Source organism: Pantherophis guttatus, chromosome 2, assembly GCF_059756535.1.
Source record: "Pantherophis guttatus breed Tessera chromosome 2, ASM5975653v1, whole genome shotgun sequence".
In the NCBI taxonomy this organism is placed as follows: domain Eukaryota; kingdom Metazoa; phylum Chordata; class Lepidosauria; order Squamata; family Colubridae; genus Pantherophis; species Pantherophis guttatus.
Genome location: NC_142064.1, coordinates 3,257,501 through 3,273,121, shown reverse-complemented (window position 1 = coordinate 3,273,121; position 15,621 = coordinate 3,257,501). Strand labels below are relative to the sequence as shown.

General features: G+C 47.6%; 1 protein-coding gene across 1 annotated transcript in view; it reads right to left on the bottom strand.

Moving 5' to 3' along the window:
• ARID3C (AT-rich interaction domain 3C) overlaps positions 1–15,621 on the bottom strand; it is a 109,257-nt gene that overhangs the window by 31,971 nt on the left and 61,665 nt on the right. The window contains exon 3 of the mRNA XM_087885490.1: positions 397–469. Within this exon, the coding sequence (XP_087741616.1) occupies positions 397–469 (73 nt within the window). The remainder of the gene's footprint in view (positions 1–396; positions 470–15,621) is intronic.

Genomic DNA, 15,621 nt, shown 5'->3' with positions numbered 1-15,621 from the left:
CAAAGGCCGAGGTTAATGGGGGGCTAATTAAGTGGGAGGGGCAGGCAAGGATTGCTCTGGGATGGGAGGAAGGGAGGGAGGGAGAAAAGGAAAGGAAAGAGGGAGAAGGAAGGAAGGAAGGAAGCGATGGATGGAGGAAAGAAAAGGAAAGGGGGAAAGAAGGAAGGAAAGGGATGGAGGAAAGGAAAAAGAAGAGGGAAAGGGAGAAGAGAGGGATGGAGAAAAGGAAAGAGGGAGAAGGAAGGAAGGAAGGAGAGATGGAGGAAAGAAAATGAAAGTGCAGGCAGGCAGGCAGGAAGGAAGTAAAGGAAAGAAGGAAGGAAGGAAGGAAGGAAGGAAGGAAGGAAGGAAGGAAGGAAGGAAGGAAGGAAGGAAACTCTCCCCGCCCCCACTCACCTCTCTTCTGCATGAAGCTGAAGAGATCATCCAGAAATTCCTTCCGCTTGGGGTCTCCGTCCAACTCGTAGAGCTGCAGAGGGGAAAGAAACAGTGGGTATCAGTTGGGGGGGGGGCTGACAAGAGCCCCCCCCCCAAGAGCAGATGGAAGGGAAACTGAAGAGGCCGGGGTAAGCCACTCAGACTCGCTTTGCGTAATGAGAGAGAAAAAAAGGCAGTGGAAATCCTAAATGCAGAACCCCCCCCCTCCCCATTCTGCATTACTCCAGATGGGGGCGGGGGTTCCTCATCCTTCTTCTGGGCGGGTTGTTCAATATTCCAGCCCCCCCCTCCTCAGATCTCTTAGTGGTCTCCCTACCACATCCAACCCAGGCAGCTGCAGGGAAAGGCTGTCTTTCCTACCTTAAATGCCCCTAACCCTACCGAACCCCCCCCCCCCACCTATTTCCAAGCCTTCCCCAACTCCAGAGATTGTTGCAGCTTCTGGGCCAGCTTGCTTCTTCTTCAGAGGGGCTGCCACTCCCAAACACAACACACACACACACACACACACACACACACACACACACACACACACACACACAGAGGAGACCTTCGCTAACAAAATTGTTCTTTTGGAAATTGAAGTATCATCAATTTTACATTTCCTTCCTTCCTTCCTTCCTTCCTTCCTTCCTTTACTTCCTTCCTTCCTTCCATCCATCCATCTCCTTCATTTCACTTCTTCCTTCCTTCCTTCCCTTCCTTCCTTCCTTATTTGTACCCTATGACTATCATTAAGTGTTGTACCTTATGATTCTTGACGAACGTATCTTGTCTTTTATGTACCCTGAGAGCGTATGCACCAAGACAAATTCCTGGTGTGTCCAATCACACTTGGCCAATAAAGAATTCTGTTCTATTCTATTTTCTCCTTCCTTCCTTCCTCCCTCCCTCTCTTCCTTCCTTTTTTCTCCTTCCTCCCTCCCTCCCTCCTTCTTCCTTTTCTCTCCATCCTTCCTCCCTCCCTCCCTTCCTTTTCTCTCCTTCCTTCCTTCCTTCCTTCCTTCCTTCCTTCCTTCCTTCCTTCCTTCCTTCCTTCCTTCCTTCCTTATTTGTACCCTATATCATTAAGTGTTGTACCTTATGATTCTTGACGAACGTATCTTTTCTTTTATGTACACTGAGAGCGTATGCACCAAAGACAAATTCCTTGTGTGTCCGATCACACTTGGCTAATAAAAAATTCTATTCTATTCAAAAAAAAATAAAAAACCCCAGCAATGTGCTTTCTTCCTGGACTCCCATCCCTGCCCTTCTCTTTCCTTCCAGCGAGAGCCCCCTCCTCCTCTGCCCCAGAACAACCCTGTAGGGCTTTGGCCAGCTGGGGGGGCCATTACAGCATCTAATTCTCCCTTCTCCTTCCCCCCCACAATTCCTGAAGCTTGCAAGCGGCAAAGGGCAGCTCCACTTCCGCATCTTCTGGCTGAGCCGTGATGGATGGACTCCGCTCGCCGGACCCCCAGGAGAGCCATAGCTGACCGCCCCCAGCCTCCCACCCCAGCAGTGACCTTTAACCTCTGTGCGGGTGGGAGAGATAAATATTTGATGACAGACCCTGATCTCCGCTGAGCCTCCGCTGACACCTGTAGGGATTACATGCAAAGCCCCTGCGCCCCCCCCTCTCCCCTCCATCAGGGCAATTAGCAAGAAGGGGGCAGCTCCCGGATGACCTCTGACCTCTTAGCATCCAGGAAGAAATATTGATGGGGAAAGAGGGGGAGCCCTGGGCCTCTTCCGAGTTTTATAGGGAAGACTCACAACTCAACCACAGAAGCAAAAACAAGTTTAGGAGCCAACACAATCCTAGGCTGCATCAACGGAGGGATAGAATTGCGATCACGTGAAGAGTTAATTCCACTTTATAAGGCCTTGGTAAGGCCACACTTGGAATCCTGCATTCAGTTTTGGTTGCCACAATGTAAAAAGGATGTGGAGACTCTCGAAAGAGTGCAGAGAAGGACAACAAAGATGATTAGGGGACTGGAGGCTAAAACATATGAAGAACGGTTGCAGGAACTGGGTATGTCTACTTTTTTTTTTTTTTTTAATTTAATTTATATGCCGCCCTTCTCCGAAGACTCAGGGCGGCTTACAATGTGCTCAGCAATAGCCTTCATCCTTTTGTATATTTATAGAAAGTCAGCTTATTGCCCCCACAAACTGGGTCCTCATTTAACCTACCTTAGAAAGGATGGAAGGCTGAGTCAACCTTGAGCCTTGGCGAGATTCGAACCCTGCAGTAATTGCAGGCAGCTGGTCTTAATAAGCTTAATAACAGGGTGCCTTAAACCCCTGTACTACCAAGGCTCTGTACTTTAATGAAGAGAAGGACTAGGGGTGACATGATAGCAGTTTTCCAATATCTCAGGGGCTGCCCCAAAGAAGAGGGGGGTCAACCTCTTCTCCAAAGCACCTGAGGGCAGGACAAGAAGCAATGGGTGGAAACTAATCAAGGAGAGAAACAACCTAGAACTAAGGAGAAACTTCCTGACAGTTAGAACTTTACTTTACTTTTACTTTTATTTGATTTGTATACCGCTCTACTCCCGAAGGACTCAGGGCGGTGAACAGCCAACGATAAAATACATACATACAAAATTTAAAAAACAGAAATAAAATCGAATTAAATAGTTTGGCCCAGACAGATTAAAACCCCAATCAATTTAAAACAGATTTAAACTTTGAAGATTAAAAGATATTAAAAATATTAAAATATTAAAAATTGTTTAAAAAGAGGGAGAAAGTTAGGCCAGGCCCGCCTGGTGAAATAAAAAGGTCTTGAGAGCGCGGCGGAAGGTGCGCAGATCCGGGATCCTCCGTATCTCCGGGGGGAGCTCGTTCCAGATAGTAGGTGCCCCCAGAACAATTAACCCAGTGGAACAGCTTGCCACCGGAAGTTCTGAATGCTCCAACACTGGAAGTTTTAAAGAAGAGATGGGGCAGCCATTTGTCTTAAATGGTATAGGGCAGTGATGGCTAACCTTTGTGCCAAAAGCGGGGGAGCGTGGGGGGGTCACGCATGAGTGTGCCCAAACCCATAATTCAATGCCACCACACACCCCCGCGCATGCATGCACAACCTCCCAAAGCTCCCCCCGCTTTTGGCATGTGATGGCACGGTGGGCCCGGTAGGCCTGTTTTTTGCCCTCCCCAGGCACCAGAGGCTTTCTAGGAGCCTGGGGAGGGCGAAAACGGCCTTCCCCCCCACCCCCAGAGGCCCTCTGGAGGCTGGAAACAGCCCATTTCCCGACTTCCAGTGGGCCCAAAAGGCCCGAAAATTAGCTGGCCAGTCCGCACATGCACGCTGGAGCTGAGCTAGGGCAATGCTCGCATGCCCACAGATATGGCTCCACATGCTACCTGTGGCATGCATGCCATAGGTTCGCCATCATGGGTATAGGGTCTCCTGCCTGAGCAGTGGGTTGGACTAGAAGACCTCCAGGGTCCCTTCCAACTCCGTTATTCTGTATTCTATCCTGAGGATTTGCACACCAAGGTTGGAAGATTTTGTCTATGAAGCAAACCATTATTTTATTTGGGGGGGGGGTAAATAAATTCCAGTGGTGGAATTCAAATTTTTTTACTACCAGTTCTGTGGGCGTGGCTTGGTGAGCGTGGTGCGGCTTGGTGGGCGTGGCAGGAGAAGGATACTGCAAAATCCCCATTCTCTCCCCACTCTGGGGCAGCCAGAGCAGTGGTAGGTTCCTCCCGGTTCGGCTCGGTTCGGCCGAGCCGGTAGCAGTGACAATATGACGTCACTGAACCGGTTCTCTTTGTTCGGGAGCTGGGCCCTCCCACCCCCGTCTGCTCCGCCCCCGCATTATTCTTACCTTTTATTTGCCCCCCCCCCAATCTATTGCTGCCTACCGAGTCCCAGCTGATCGGCTAGAAGGAAAAAAACTGTTTAAACTCTTGCCGCGGGGCTTCAAAGGGCCGCCCTACAGCTGATCAGTGTTAAAAGGCAGTGTGGTGGTAGACCGGTGCCTCCAAAAATAAATGAGTAGACCGGTACCTGCAAAAACGAATGAGTAGACCGGTACAGCTCTGCAAGCAGTTAAAAACCTGGTAGACCACTACCTCTGCTAAATCCTAAAGAATTGTCACATGACCATCAAGCCACGCCTACAAAATAAGCCACGCCCACAGAATCGGTAGTAAAAAAATTTAGAACCCACCCCTGAGCCAGAGGTGGTATTTGCCGGTTCTCCAAACTACTCATAATTTCCGCTACCGGTTCTCCAGAACCTGTCAGAACCTGCTGGATTTCACCCCTGTTTTATACTCCTTGCAGACAGCTGGTCATTTGCGTCCTTATAGACAGTCGTTGAGGCCACTTGGAGATTTGCTAAACCCTGCCATCCTCCACCATCCAGTCAGAGCTGAAGAAGCTTCTTGGATGAGAAGCGAAACATCTTCAAAGAAAAGCCCGAGTGGCGTAGGAGGCTAATGCCTCCTACTAAGGCAGCATTTAACATCCAGCTGCCTGCAATTTACTGCTGGTTCGAATCTCGCCAGGCTCAAGGTCGACTCAGCCTTCCATCCTTTCTAAGGTGGGTAAATTGAGGACCCGGTTTGTGGGGGCAATAAACTGACTTTGTATAAATATACAAAAGGATGAAGGCTTTTGTTTAACGCATTGTAAGCCGCCCTGAGTCTCTGGAGAAGGGCGGCATATAAAAATAAATAAAAATAAAAATAAATAAAAATAAATAAAAATAAATAAAAATAAATAAAAATAAATAAAATAAAAAGAAGAAAGTCCAGTTGAAAAAAAGCAAATTTGGGACAGCCAAGACCTGGATGACAGAGAATCTCTACAGAAATTTAAGATTAAGGCATCCTACCCACTGCCCTGCATGCCCTCAGCACGGAATAAACTTTCACTGCTGGTGGAAAATAAACCGCTCCGTCCGATGGGGGAAAAACCGGGGAAATCCCTTGGCTTGGCCAGGCGTGCCTTCCTGCGTGCCAACTCTCGCCTTCCAGCTCAGCTTGGCACCGATCCTGCCAGCAATTTGCATTCCTAAGTGTCTGTGTGGCTGCCAGACAGAGCTCAGATGTCATTAATCAGGATTTGAGGTCCCCGCTATTCCGCGGCTTGGCACGGCAGCGGATGGGAACGGGCGCTGTGCCAGCTGAAAAGGCGCCAGCTCAGCAAGAGAAGGCTGTTAACCCTTGAACGGGGGTGGGGGGTGGGGGGGTGGCACAGCCAACTTATCTGCCCTCCCTGTTTCTTGAAGAGCCTCTGCCACCACAAAGGGGGACAAAGAGACTGGACAATCATTCAGCTGAAATGGTACATATATGGTCTCCTGCTCGAGCAGAGGGTTAGACTAGAAGACCTCCAAAGTCCCTTCCAGCTCTTTATTCAATATTTCCAAACTCTGAAGCCTTTTGGGCAATGGGAAGAATGACGGGGGGGGGTTTGCGGGGGGGGAGAAGAGGGGACAGCTGGGGGAAACCCCTAGGGAAACGTCTCTATTTCACCAATTGATAAAGGAGGAGGTTTGTAGGTTGGGGTTGAAATGAGGGGTCCTTGGTGCCCTCTGAGCCTGGTGGGTTTTTTTTTACAGACGTTTCATGACCCAACTAGGTAACATCTTCAGGGCGAGGAGGAGGACTGTGGAATCCTTGGTGCTCTCTCAGCTTAGTTGCTTTCTTGCAGACGTTTCATGGCCCAGCTAGGTAACATCATCCGTTCTGGGGGGGGATAGGATTCAGGTAGGCAAACACCACTCCCTTCCAGTACCGATGATGATGTTACCTAGTTGGATCATGAAATGTCTGCAAGAAAATAACCAAGCTCAGAGAACATTCAGGACCCCTTAATCCTCCTCCTCCTCCTCCACCTCCAACTGCATTCCCTTCTAGTACTGATGATATTACCTAGTTGGGTCATGAAATGCCTGCAGAGGAAGCCACGAGCTCAGAGAGCATCAGAGAGGACCCCACAGTCGTTGTCCTCCTCCTCTTCCTCCTCCTCCTCCTCCTCCCCCTCCCCCTCCTCTCCTCTCCCCCTCCCTTCTAGCTCTGATGATGTTGCCTAGTTGGGTCATGAAACGTCTGCAAGAAAACCAACAAACTCCAGGGACCCCTCATTTCACCAACCAACCCTCTTTACCGCAAGCTCAGCGAACAGCCTGACGCCAATTTATTTAATTTTTTATTTTATTTTAATTTGATTTATATGCCGCCCTTCTCTGGAGACTCAGGGCGGCTTACACTGCATTAAGCAATAGCCTTCATACTTTTGTATATTTTATACAAAGTCAGCTTATTGCCCCCACAAACTGGGTCCTCAATTTACCCACCTTAGAAAGAATGGAAGGCTGAGTCAACCTTGAACCTGGTGAGATTCGAACTTACAGTAATTGAAGACAGCTGGAGTTAAATTACAATGCATTAGTCTGCTGAGCTATCCAGGCTCCTGGATAATAAAAATAGACATTTGCAACAAGTCCTGGAGATCCTTGCCAGGGGAGGACCCTCAATGCATTCCCAAACAAAGCTGGGATTTAAGGGGCGTGTTTGACCCTGGATACTTACAACCTGCCAGTGGCCCTGGGGGACACCTACCGTCTTATATGCTGCCCCCCCCCAAAGTTTCAAAAGGGCTTCCCCCACCCCAGGCCCATCTGTTGGGATGCATCTGCTCTGGACCACACGTTAGCTAGGATCTAAAAGCATCTTAATGAGCACCAGCGAAAGCAAACAGCAGAAAGAATTACTAAGCGCTTTCTCACACCCAGGATACAGTGTTTATTTAATTACTCACTACCCAAGATAAATAGCATCGATTTAACTTTTATTGGAATGAGAGGCTGGTTCACTTCCAAGCCACGTTTCTCTTGGGGCTAAAAACCAACCAAATTCCGAGCAAAAAAATCTCACAACAGGAAAGAAAGACCCCTTTGATCCAGTAAAATAGGGGTCTCCAACTTTGGCAAGTGTAAGATTTATGGAGTTCCACTCCCAGAATTCCCCAGCCATCCAGCCATGGCTGGCTGGGGAATTCTGGGAGTTGAAGTCCACAAATCTTACACTTGCCAAGTTTGGACAAGTCTACAGTCAAAGTCAGAATGACATCTGTCCCGTCATATATATATATATATATATATATATTTTTATTTATTTTTATATGCCGCCCTTCTCCGGAGACTCAGGGCGGCTTACAAGGCGTGAAGCAATAGCCTTCATACTTTTGAATATTTTATACAAAGTCAGCTTATTGCCCCCACAAACTGGGTCCTCATTTTAGCCACCTTAGAAAGGATGGAAGGCTGAGTCAACCTTGAGCCTGGTGAGAATTGAACTCGCAGTAATTGCAGGCAGCTGGATGTTAAATGCTGCCTTAGTAGGAGGCATTAGCCTCCTACGCCACTCAGGCTCCTCAGCCTCCATATGGGTCACTCTCGACAGTCCTCGACTTATAACCATTCGTACAGCAATCCTTCAAAGTTACAACAAGGGGACTGAAGCGACGTACAGCCGCTCCTTGCACTTAACGACCACCGCGGCATCCCCAGGGTCACACGGTCAAAATCGGGCGCTTGGCAATGCGCTGCCTCGCAGGAGTGCCGCGATCGCCACCGGCAACCACTCCCATCCAGCTTCCGACAGGCAGAAGTCCAACGGGAGAAGCCAGATTCACTTAATGACCGTGCGATTCGCTTTACAACTGCAGCCATTCACTGAACAGTTGCGGCAAAAGTGAGTTCTCGGTTCATTCTGGCCCCAGCCTGACATTTTTTTGTCAATTTTAGTGGCGTGCCTGCTGCTTGGATTTATGGGCTTTGGATTGAACCCCAACTTTCCGAAGCTCTGTCTTGTTTTGACGCGGGTGAAACAAATATACAACGCGTGGTAAAAAAATAATAATAATACTATTTTATTAATTGTGACAATTTGATTGTGACAATCTCGGACCCCTTCTTGACTTTTCTGAACCCCACCTAAGGGATGTTCTTCCCCCAAACAGGACCCTCATCTTGCAAACGTCCAACCTCACAAAAGGGACAAGGCCGGTTTTCCTACCAATTAATCAGAACAATTAGCCAGTGGAACGCCTGGCCACCAGAAGTTGTGGGTGGCTCCATCACTGGAGGTTTTCAAGAAAAGCCTGGACAATCACTTGTCTGAAACGGTCTAGGCAGGGACTCCTGCTTGAGCAGGGGGTTGGACTAGAAGACCTCCAGGGTCCCTTCCAACGCTGTCATTCTGTTAATCATCAGAAAAAGTCCCTGGGTTTGCAAGTGAGATGCGATTTGGGAACTTGGAACCCAGACCTGTTAATGTTGTTAAAGGCAGCCTGGGCTAGACGGGTGTTGGATTTAAAGGGGCAAGCGGAGAAGATATAGTGCATGACACAGATGCCAGTTTGAAATTTTTCTAATCTTTTTTTTTCCCACCAGTTTTTGTGTTTCTTCTTAAAGTGAAAGGCAGAAGAAGTGGTAATGGAATAAATCTTTTTTGCTCTTCTCTGCACACTTTTTTTTAAAAATTTGATTTATATGCCGCCCTTCTCCGGAGATTCAGGGTGGCTTACAGTGCGCTAAGCAATAGCCTTCATCCTTTTGTATATTTTTACAAAGTCAGCTTATTGCCCCCACAAACTGGGTCCTCAATTTACCTACACTAGAAAGGATGGAAGGCTGAGTCAACCTTGAGCCTGGCGAGATTCGAACCTGCAGTAATTGCAGGCAGCTGGTCTTAATAACCAGCTTAATAACAGGGTGCCTTAAACCCCTGTACTACCAAGGCTCTTTCTGGAATCTCAACATCTTTTTTGTATCATGATGACCAGAACTGGACACAATATTCCATGTGCGGTCCTACGGAAGCAGTATCAAGTGGTACTAACACTTCACATGAACTTGAGGTTATCCCTAGTTGATACAGCCTAGGATTATATTAGGTTTTTGGGCTGTTGCCGCACACCGCTGGCTCATATTAAATGATGGTCCACTAGGACTCCAAGATCCCCCTTGCAGATAGAATAGAATGGAATAGAATAGAATAGAGTAACATAGGAATGAAGAATAGAAAAGAGTAGAGTAGAGTAGAGTAGAGTAGAGTAGAGTAGAGTAGAGTAGAGTAGAGTAGAGTAGAGTAGAGTAGAGTAGAGTCCTGTCTGGGCAGGGGGTTGGACTAGAAGACCTCCAAGGTCCCTTCCAATTCTGTTGTTCTATTCTATTCTATTCTATTCTATTCTATTCTATTCTATTCTATTCTATTCTATTCTATTCTATTCTATTCCTGTGCATTTAATTTTCTTGCCTAAGTGTAAAGCCCTGTAAAACCTAAGCTATGCAGGCTGGGGAATTCTGGGAGTTGAAGTCCGCATCTCTTAAAGTTGCCCGTTTTGAGCCACACGGCACTCACTCCTTTGATGAAGGGAGCCGCACAGGGGTGAAATGCTCCCAGTTCGGACTGGATTGCCCGATCCAGTAGCAATGGTGGCGGGTGGTTCGGAGAACCAGTAGCAAAAATCCCTGCCCCCCACCCCCTGCATGCCCAGCTGAGCCGCACAATCATCAGAGGCTTTTTTTTCTTTTTTACTTTTAAAAGCATTTTTTCTTTGGCCACAAAAATGCTTTAAAAGTGAAAAAAAAAAAGCCTCTGATGATCACTCAGCTGGGATTGTCAGAGCCTTTTAAAAGCATTTTTATATGGCCGAAGAGCTTGTAGAAAAGGCCGAAGAGGTTGTAGAAAAAAATGCTTTTAAAAGGCTCTCACAATCCCAGCTGAGTTGCCTGATCATCAGAGGCTTTTCTTTCTTTTAAAAGTAAAAAAAAAAAAAAAAAAGTTGGTCACGCCCACCCAGTCACATTAACCCCACCACCACCACCAAGCCACAACCCACAGAACCTGTAGTAACCAATTTTGCATTTCACCACTGGAGCCGCATCTCCCAAACGCCACAGGTGAGTTTTAGACTAAGTTTTGGAAATCCGCCCAGAAGCTACCAAGCTGCTTCCATGGAGGCTGGAAAGATCAAAGACCTCCCGCCGGCTCCTGGCTTCCTCCCAACAGGCCATTGAGACATCGGGATGCTCTTCAGCCAACCTGGCGGTTCTCCCAACCGGCGGCCGGCAGGCTGACCAGGACTCCCCCTCTTGCATCATAGCAGCTTTCAACTGGAATAATTGCTGTAGAGGCAGAGAAACTGGACTTTGGTTTTCGGCCAATTCGGTTCAAAAAACAGAGTGAGTGGCCAGCGGAATTGTCTCCTGCAAGCTGCAGGACTAGGAAAAGATCCCTTCCCAGATGTTTAGGACGATGGAAGTGATCGAGACAGCAGGGATGTGAGGGAGAAAGGAAGGGAAATCGGCGACTTGGGTAGCCTCCCGAAACTCTTGCAGGGGAGGGTGGACTGCTGATCTTGACTGAATGTGGGAAAATGTTTCCATCAGAACAGAGCTGGAGGGGAGCTTGGAGGTCTTCTAGTCGAACCCCCTGCTGAAACAGGAGACCCTATACCAGTGATGGCTAACCTTTTTGCTATCGCGTGCCAAAAGCAGGGAGAGTGGGGGGGGATTGCATGCGTGTGTGCCCACACCCATTATTCAATGCACCCTATCCCCCCACGCATGCATGCGTAATGCCCCCCCCCACCGGCTTTTGGCACGTGATGGCCCTGTAGGCCCGGTAGGCCACTTTTTTGCCCTCCCCAGGCTCCAGAGGCTTTCTAGGAGCCTGGGGAGGGCAAAAATGGCCCTCCCCAGCCCCCGGAGGCCCTCCGGAGCCCCAGAAACAGCCCGTTTCCCGACTTCCGGTCGGCCCAGAAGGCCTGAAAATCAGGGCACACATGCGTGCTGGACTGAGGTAAGGCAACGCTCGCGTGCCCACCGATATGACTCCGTCTGCCACCTGTAGCACCCGTGCCATAGGTTCGCCATCACGGCCCTATACCATTTCAGACAGGTGACTGTCCAGTCTTTACTTAAAACTTCCAGTGATGAAGCACCCACAGCTTCTGGAGGCAACTTCCATTCCCCTGGTTAATTGTCCCCACTGTTAGGAAGTTTCTCCTCAGTTCCAGGTTGCTTCTCTCCTTAATCATCCATTCATTATTTCTTGTCCTGCCTTCGGGTGATTTGGAGAATAGCTTGGCCCCCTCCTCTTTGTGGCAGCCCCTCTAGATTAAAACAGATTAACAGAATTGCAAGGAACCCTGTAGGTCATCTCATCCAACCCCCTGAACACCCACCCACCCCCCACCCAAATGGAATACTTCTATCCTGTCCCCCCCCTTAGTCCTCCTTTTCTCCAAAATCCTGCAACCGTTCTTCGTATGTTTTCGTCTCCAGGCCTTTGATCATCTTAGTTGCTCTTCTCTGTACTTTTTCCAAAGTCTTAATGTCTTTTTTTTTTTTTTTTTTTTGTAATGTGGTGACCATAACTGGATGCGGGATTCCAGGTGTGGCCTTACTAAGGGTTTACAAAGCGGTACTAACACCTCACGTGATTTTGATTCTATGCCTCTTGTTTATACAGCCCAGGATCGTATTAGCTTTTTTGGCTGTTGCCACACATGGCTGGCTCAGTGAATGGGGAATACTTGCGACGGAGGTGGCTTTCTAAGACCAGGGAAGAGAAAACATCCTGAAGATTTTGCAAAACGGGAAGTATAAAGGAGAGGAGGATGTGTCAGGTTTCGATGTCATCTCAAATAAATTGCACTCCCAAACAATTCATCTTTGCTGAAATATTCCATTTATTGAGTACGACAGATCTGGCCCTGACTTCGTCATAGCCAATACTAACCCTCTGACCCCCAAACCCTTCCCTTTCCATTCCCCAATTCTCATCTTCTCATTGGCCATCTTCCAAGTCAGTCTCCCCAGCTTCTGACCTCAACCCACAGGAATGTCCCCCCTCTCATCCCATCTCCTAGGGGATATTATCTACAGAGAAAATAAGTAAGTGAAAAGTCAAGCCTCGTCTCCTCCTTTTTATGGCAGCATCAGAATGCTGACATCATGGAGATTCCCTGCTCCAGACCCCAGTTAAGAGGGATGGCTGCCCCTTCATCCAACTCAAAGCTCCTCTGGTGACCCATGACCTCCCTCCAAACTGGCTGGCCCTTTGGAGATGGAGTGGAGGACAGGACAATGTCCCTAATACTGCAATTTGCAGCAAACCAAGAAATAACCAGGAATGATAGTTTTCGCCCAACCAGCACCCAGCCAGAAAACCAGAAAAACCTATCTAGGATTGCTATGTTGAGGAGCCACACAGATAGATGTCTTCAGCCAACTGAGGCTGGATTCGCTTAATGGCCAAAGGGTTCACTTAGCCACAGTGTGATTCGCTTAACAACTTTGGCAAAAATGGGTGTAAAATCGGGTGCAGCTCACTTAAGAACCGCCTGGCTTTGCAACGGAAATTCTGCTTCCAATTGTGGCCGTAAACCGAGGACTTCCTGTATATATTGATCTTTGGGGGGGGAAAGTGGAGTCTCTGTTCTTCAACTCACCGCTCGGCTGCAGAACTTTCGGCGATATCCAAAATGCTGACCGGCAATTTGAGAGAAGTCACTCCCCCCCAGCCACCCCACGCGCTTCCCCCATTCTTTCCTTTGTAAGGCTGTCAGCCGGCCAAGAACCTCAGATTGACAAATCATCGGAAGGATCAATCCGAGAACAGAGAGAACGGAAATAAATCAGAATGTTTCTAAATCCCCCCAATCGCTCCCCGAAAGAAAAGGAAAAATGTGTGATGGGTCACTCTATTATACATCAAAGATGCCACCCCCTTTCTTTCTTCCTTTGTCTTCAATCTCTCTTTTTCTCTCCCTTTCTTTTTCTCTTTCTCTCTCTCTTTCTCTTCCTGTCTCTCTTTTTTTCTCTTTCTATCTATATCTCACTTTATCTCTCCCTCTCTTTTTTCTCTTTATTTTTCTCTCTGTCTCTCTTTCTTTCTCTCTCTCTCTCTTTCTGTCTCTCACTTTATCTCTCTTTCTCTTTCCCACTCTCTCTCTTTTTCTCTGTCTCTTTCTTTTTCTTTCTCTTTCTATCTATATCTCACTTTATCTCTTTCTCTCCCTCTCTTTTTTTTCTTTATTTTTCTCTCTCTGTGTCTCTCTTTCTTTCTCTCTCTCTTTCTGTCTCTCACCTTATCTCTTTCTCTCTCCCTTTCTCTTTTTCTCTCTCTCTTTCTCTGTATCACTTTCTCTCTTTTTCTCTTTCTCTGTCTTTCTGTCTCTCTTTTTCTGTATCAGTTTATCTCTCTCTTTCTCTCCCTCTCCCCTTTCTCTTTCTGTCTCTCTTTCTTTTTCTGTCTCTCTCTCTCTCTTTCTGTCTTTGTCTCTCCCTTTCTGTATCTCTATCTCTATCTCTCTCTCTTTCTCTCCCTTTCTCCCTTTCTCTTTCTGTCTCTCTCTGTGTATGTCTCTCTTTCTTTTTCTGACTTTCTTTCTCTCTCTGTCACTTTCTCTTTCTTTCACTCTCTTTCTTTCTGTCTTTCTCCTGTCTCTCTTTTTCTGTAACTCACTTTATCTCTTTCCCTCTCTCCCTCTCTCTTTCTCTTTCTGTCTCTCTCCGTTTCTGTCTCTGAATCTCACTTTATCTCTCTCTCTTTTTCTCCCTCTCTCCCTTTCTCTTTCTGTCTCTCTCTCTCTGTGTCTCTCTCCCTCTTTCTCTCTCTCTTTCTCTCTTTCTTTCTTTTTTTCTTTCTTTCTCTCTTTCTTTTTCTCTCTCTCTCTGTCTCTCTTTCAATGGCCAGGCAGAACCTTTTTCACCCCATCCATTCTTAACACTCCAGAATAAAAACAAAGTATGAAAAAGGGAAAGGAAAAAAAAAAATTCCTTCATTTTCCACGGCAAGAGTCAACATTCACTCGTGCCCATTGTACAAAAGGGAACCTCAAAACGTTCCCGGGTCAAATGCTCACATTGATCGGGGTGTCCCCGTCACGGTCTGCGCTGCCAGCCCCTCCGAAGGCATCTCTTGTCCTGCACGGCTGTTTCCTTGGTCTTGGATGGGCCAGTAAATTCAATGCATTTTGCTAGGCTCCACTCGGGACATTTAAATATACCCTGAAATTCACGGGCAAATGCATTTATCTGGGGAACCCAGCCTCGTTTGCAGATTAGAAAGCGTTTTTTTTAAGGTGAGGTGGAGATCATGCACCGGGCAAAAAATCTGCAATGTATCTACAAGTGGCTTGTATGGACAATGCAGCTGGCAGTTCCCTGATTAGGCTGCTGTTGAGGGTTTGATTGCTTGTCTGAGTTGGAAGTTCCTTGACGGGGGTGTTGTTTGCTACTCTAGAATAAACCATCAAGAACATCCTCACCAACTGATGGGGATAGCCTCTAGATCAGTGTTTCTCAACCTTGGTAGCTTGAAGATGGGTGGACTTCAACTCCCAGAATCCCCCAGCCAGCAGCGCTGGCTGGGGGATTCTGGGAGTTGAAGTCCACCCATCTTCAAGCTTCCAAAGTTGAGAAACACTGCTCTAGATAAATAGAGAGCAACCCGACTCCCTTCGAGCCCTGATGATGTTTTATTTATTTATTTATTTGTTTGTTTATTAGTTCAATTTATATGCTGCCTTTCTCCGGAGACTCAGGGCAGCTATGTTCCCTAGTTGGGTTATGAAACATCTGCAGGAAAAAAAAAAAACAAGCTCAGAGAGCACCAAGGACCCCACAGTCCATCTCCTCTTCCTCCTCCCTCCTCTTCCTCCTCCTCATCCTCCTCCCTCCTCCTCCTCCACTCCGCAAACCCCATGTCAGGTTTCGATGTCATCTCAAATAAATTGCACTCCCAAACAATTAATCTTTGCTGAAATATTCCATTTATTGAGTACGACAGATCTGGCCCCGACTTCGTCGTAGCCGATATTAACCCTCTGACCCCCCAAACCCTTCCCTTTCCGTTCCCCAATTCTCATCTTCTCATTGGCCATCTTCCAAGTCAGTCTCCCCAGCTTCTGACCTCACCCCACAGGAATGTCCCCCCACCATCCCATCTCCTAGGGGATATTATCTACAGAGAAAATAAGTAGGTGGAAAGTCAAGCCTTGTCTTTTTATGGCAGCATCAGAATGCTGACACCCCACTCCCTTCTAGCACTGATGATGTTCCCTAGTTGGGTCACGAAACGTTTGGAAGAAAACCACCAAGCTCAGAGAGCACCAAGGACCCCACAATCTTTTTCCTCCTCCTCCTCCTCTCC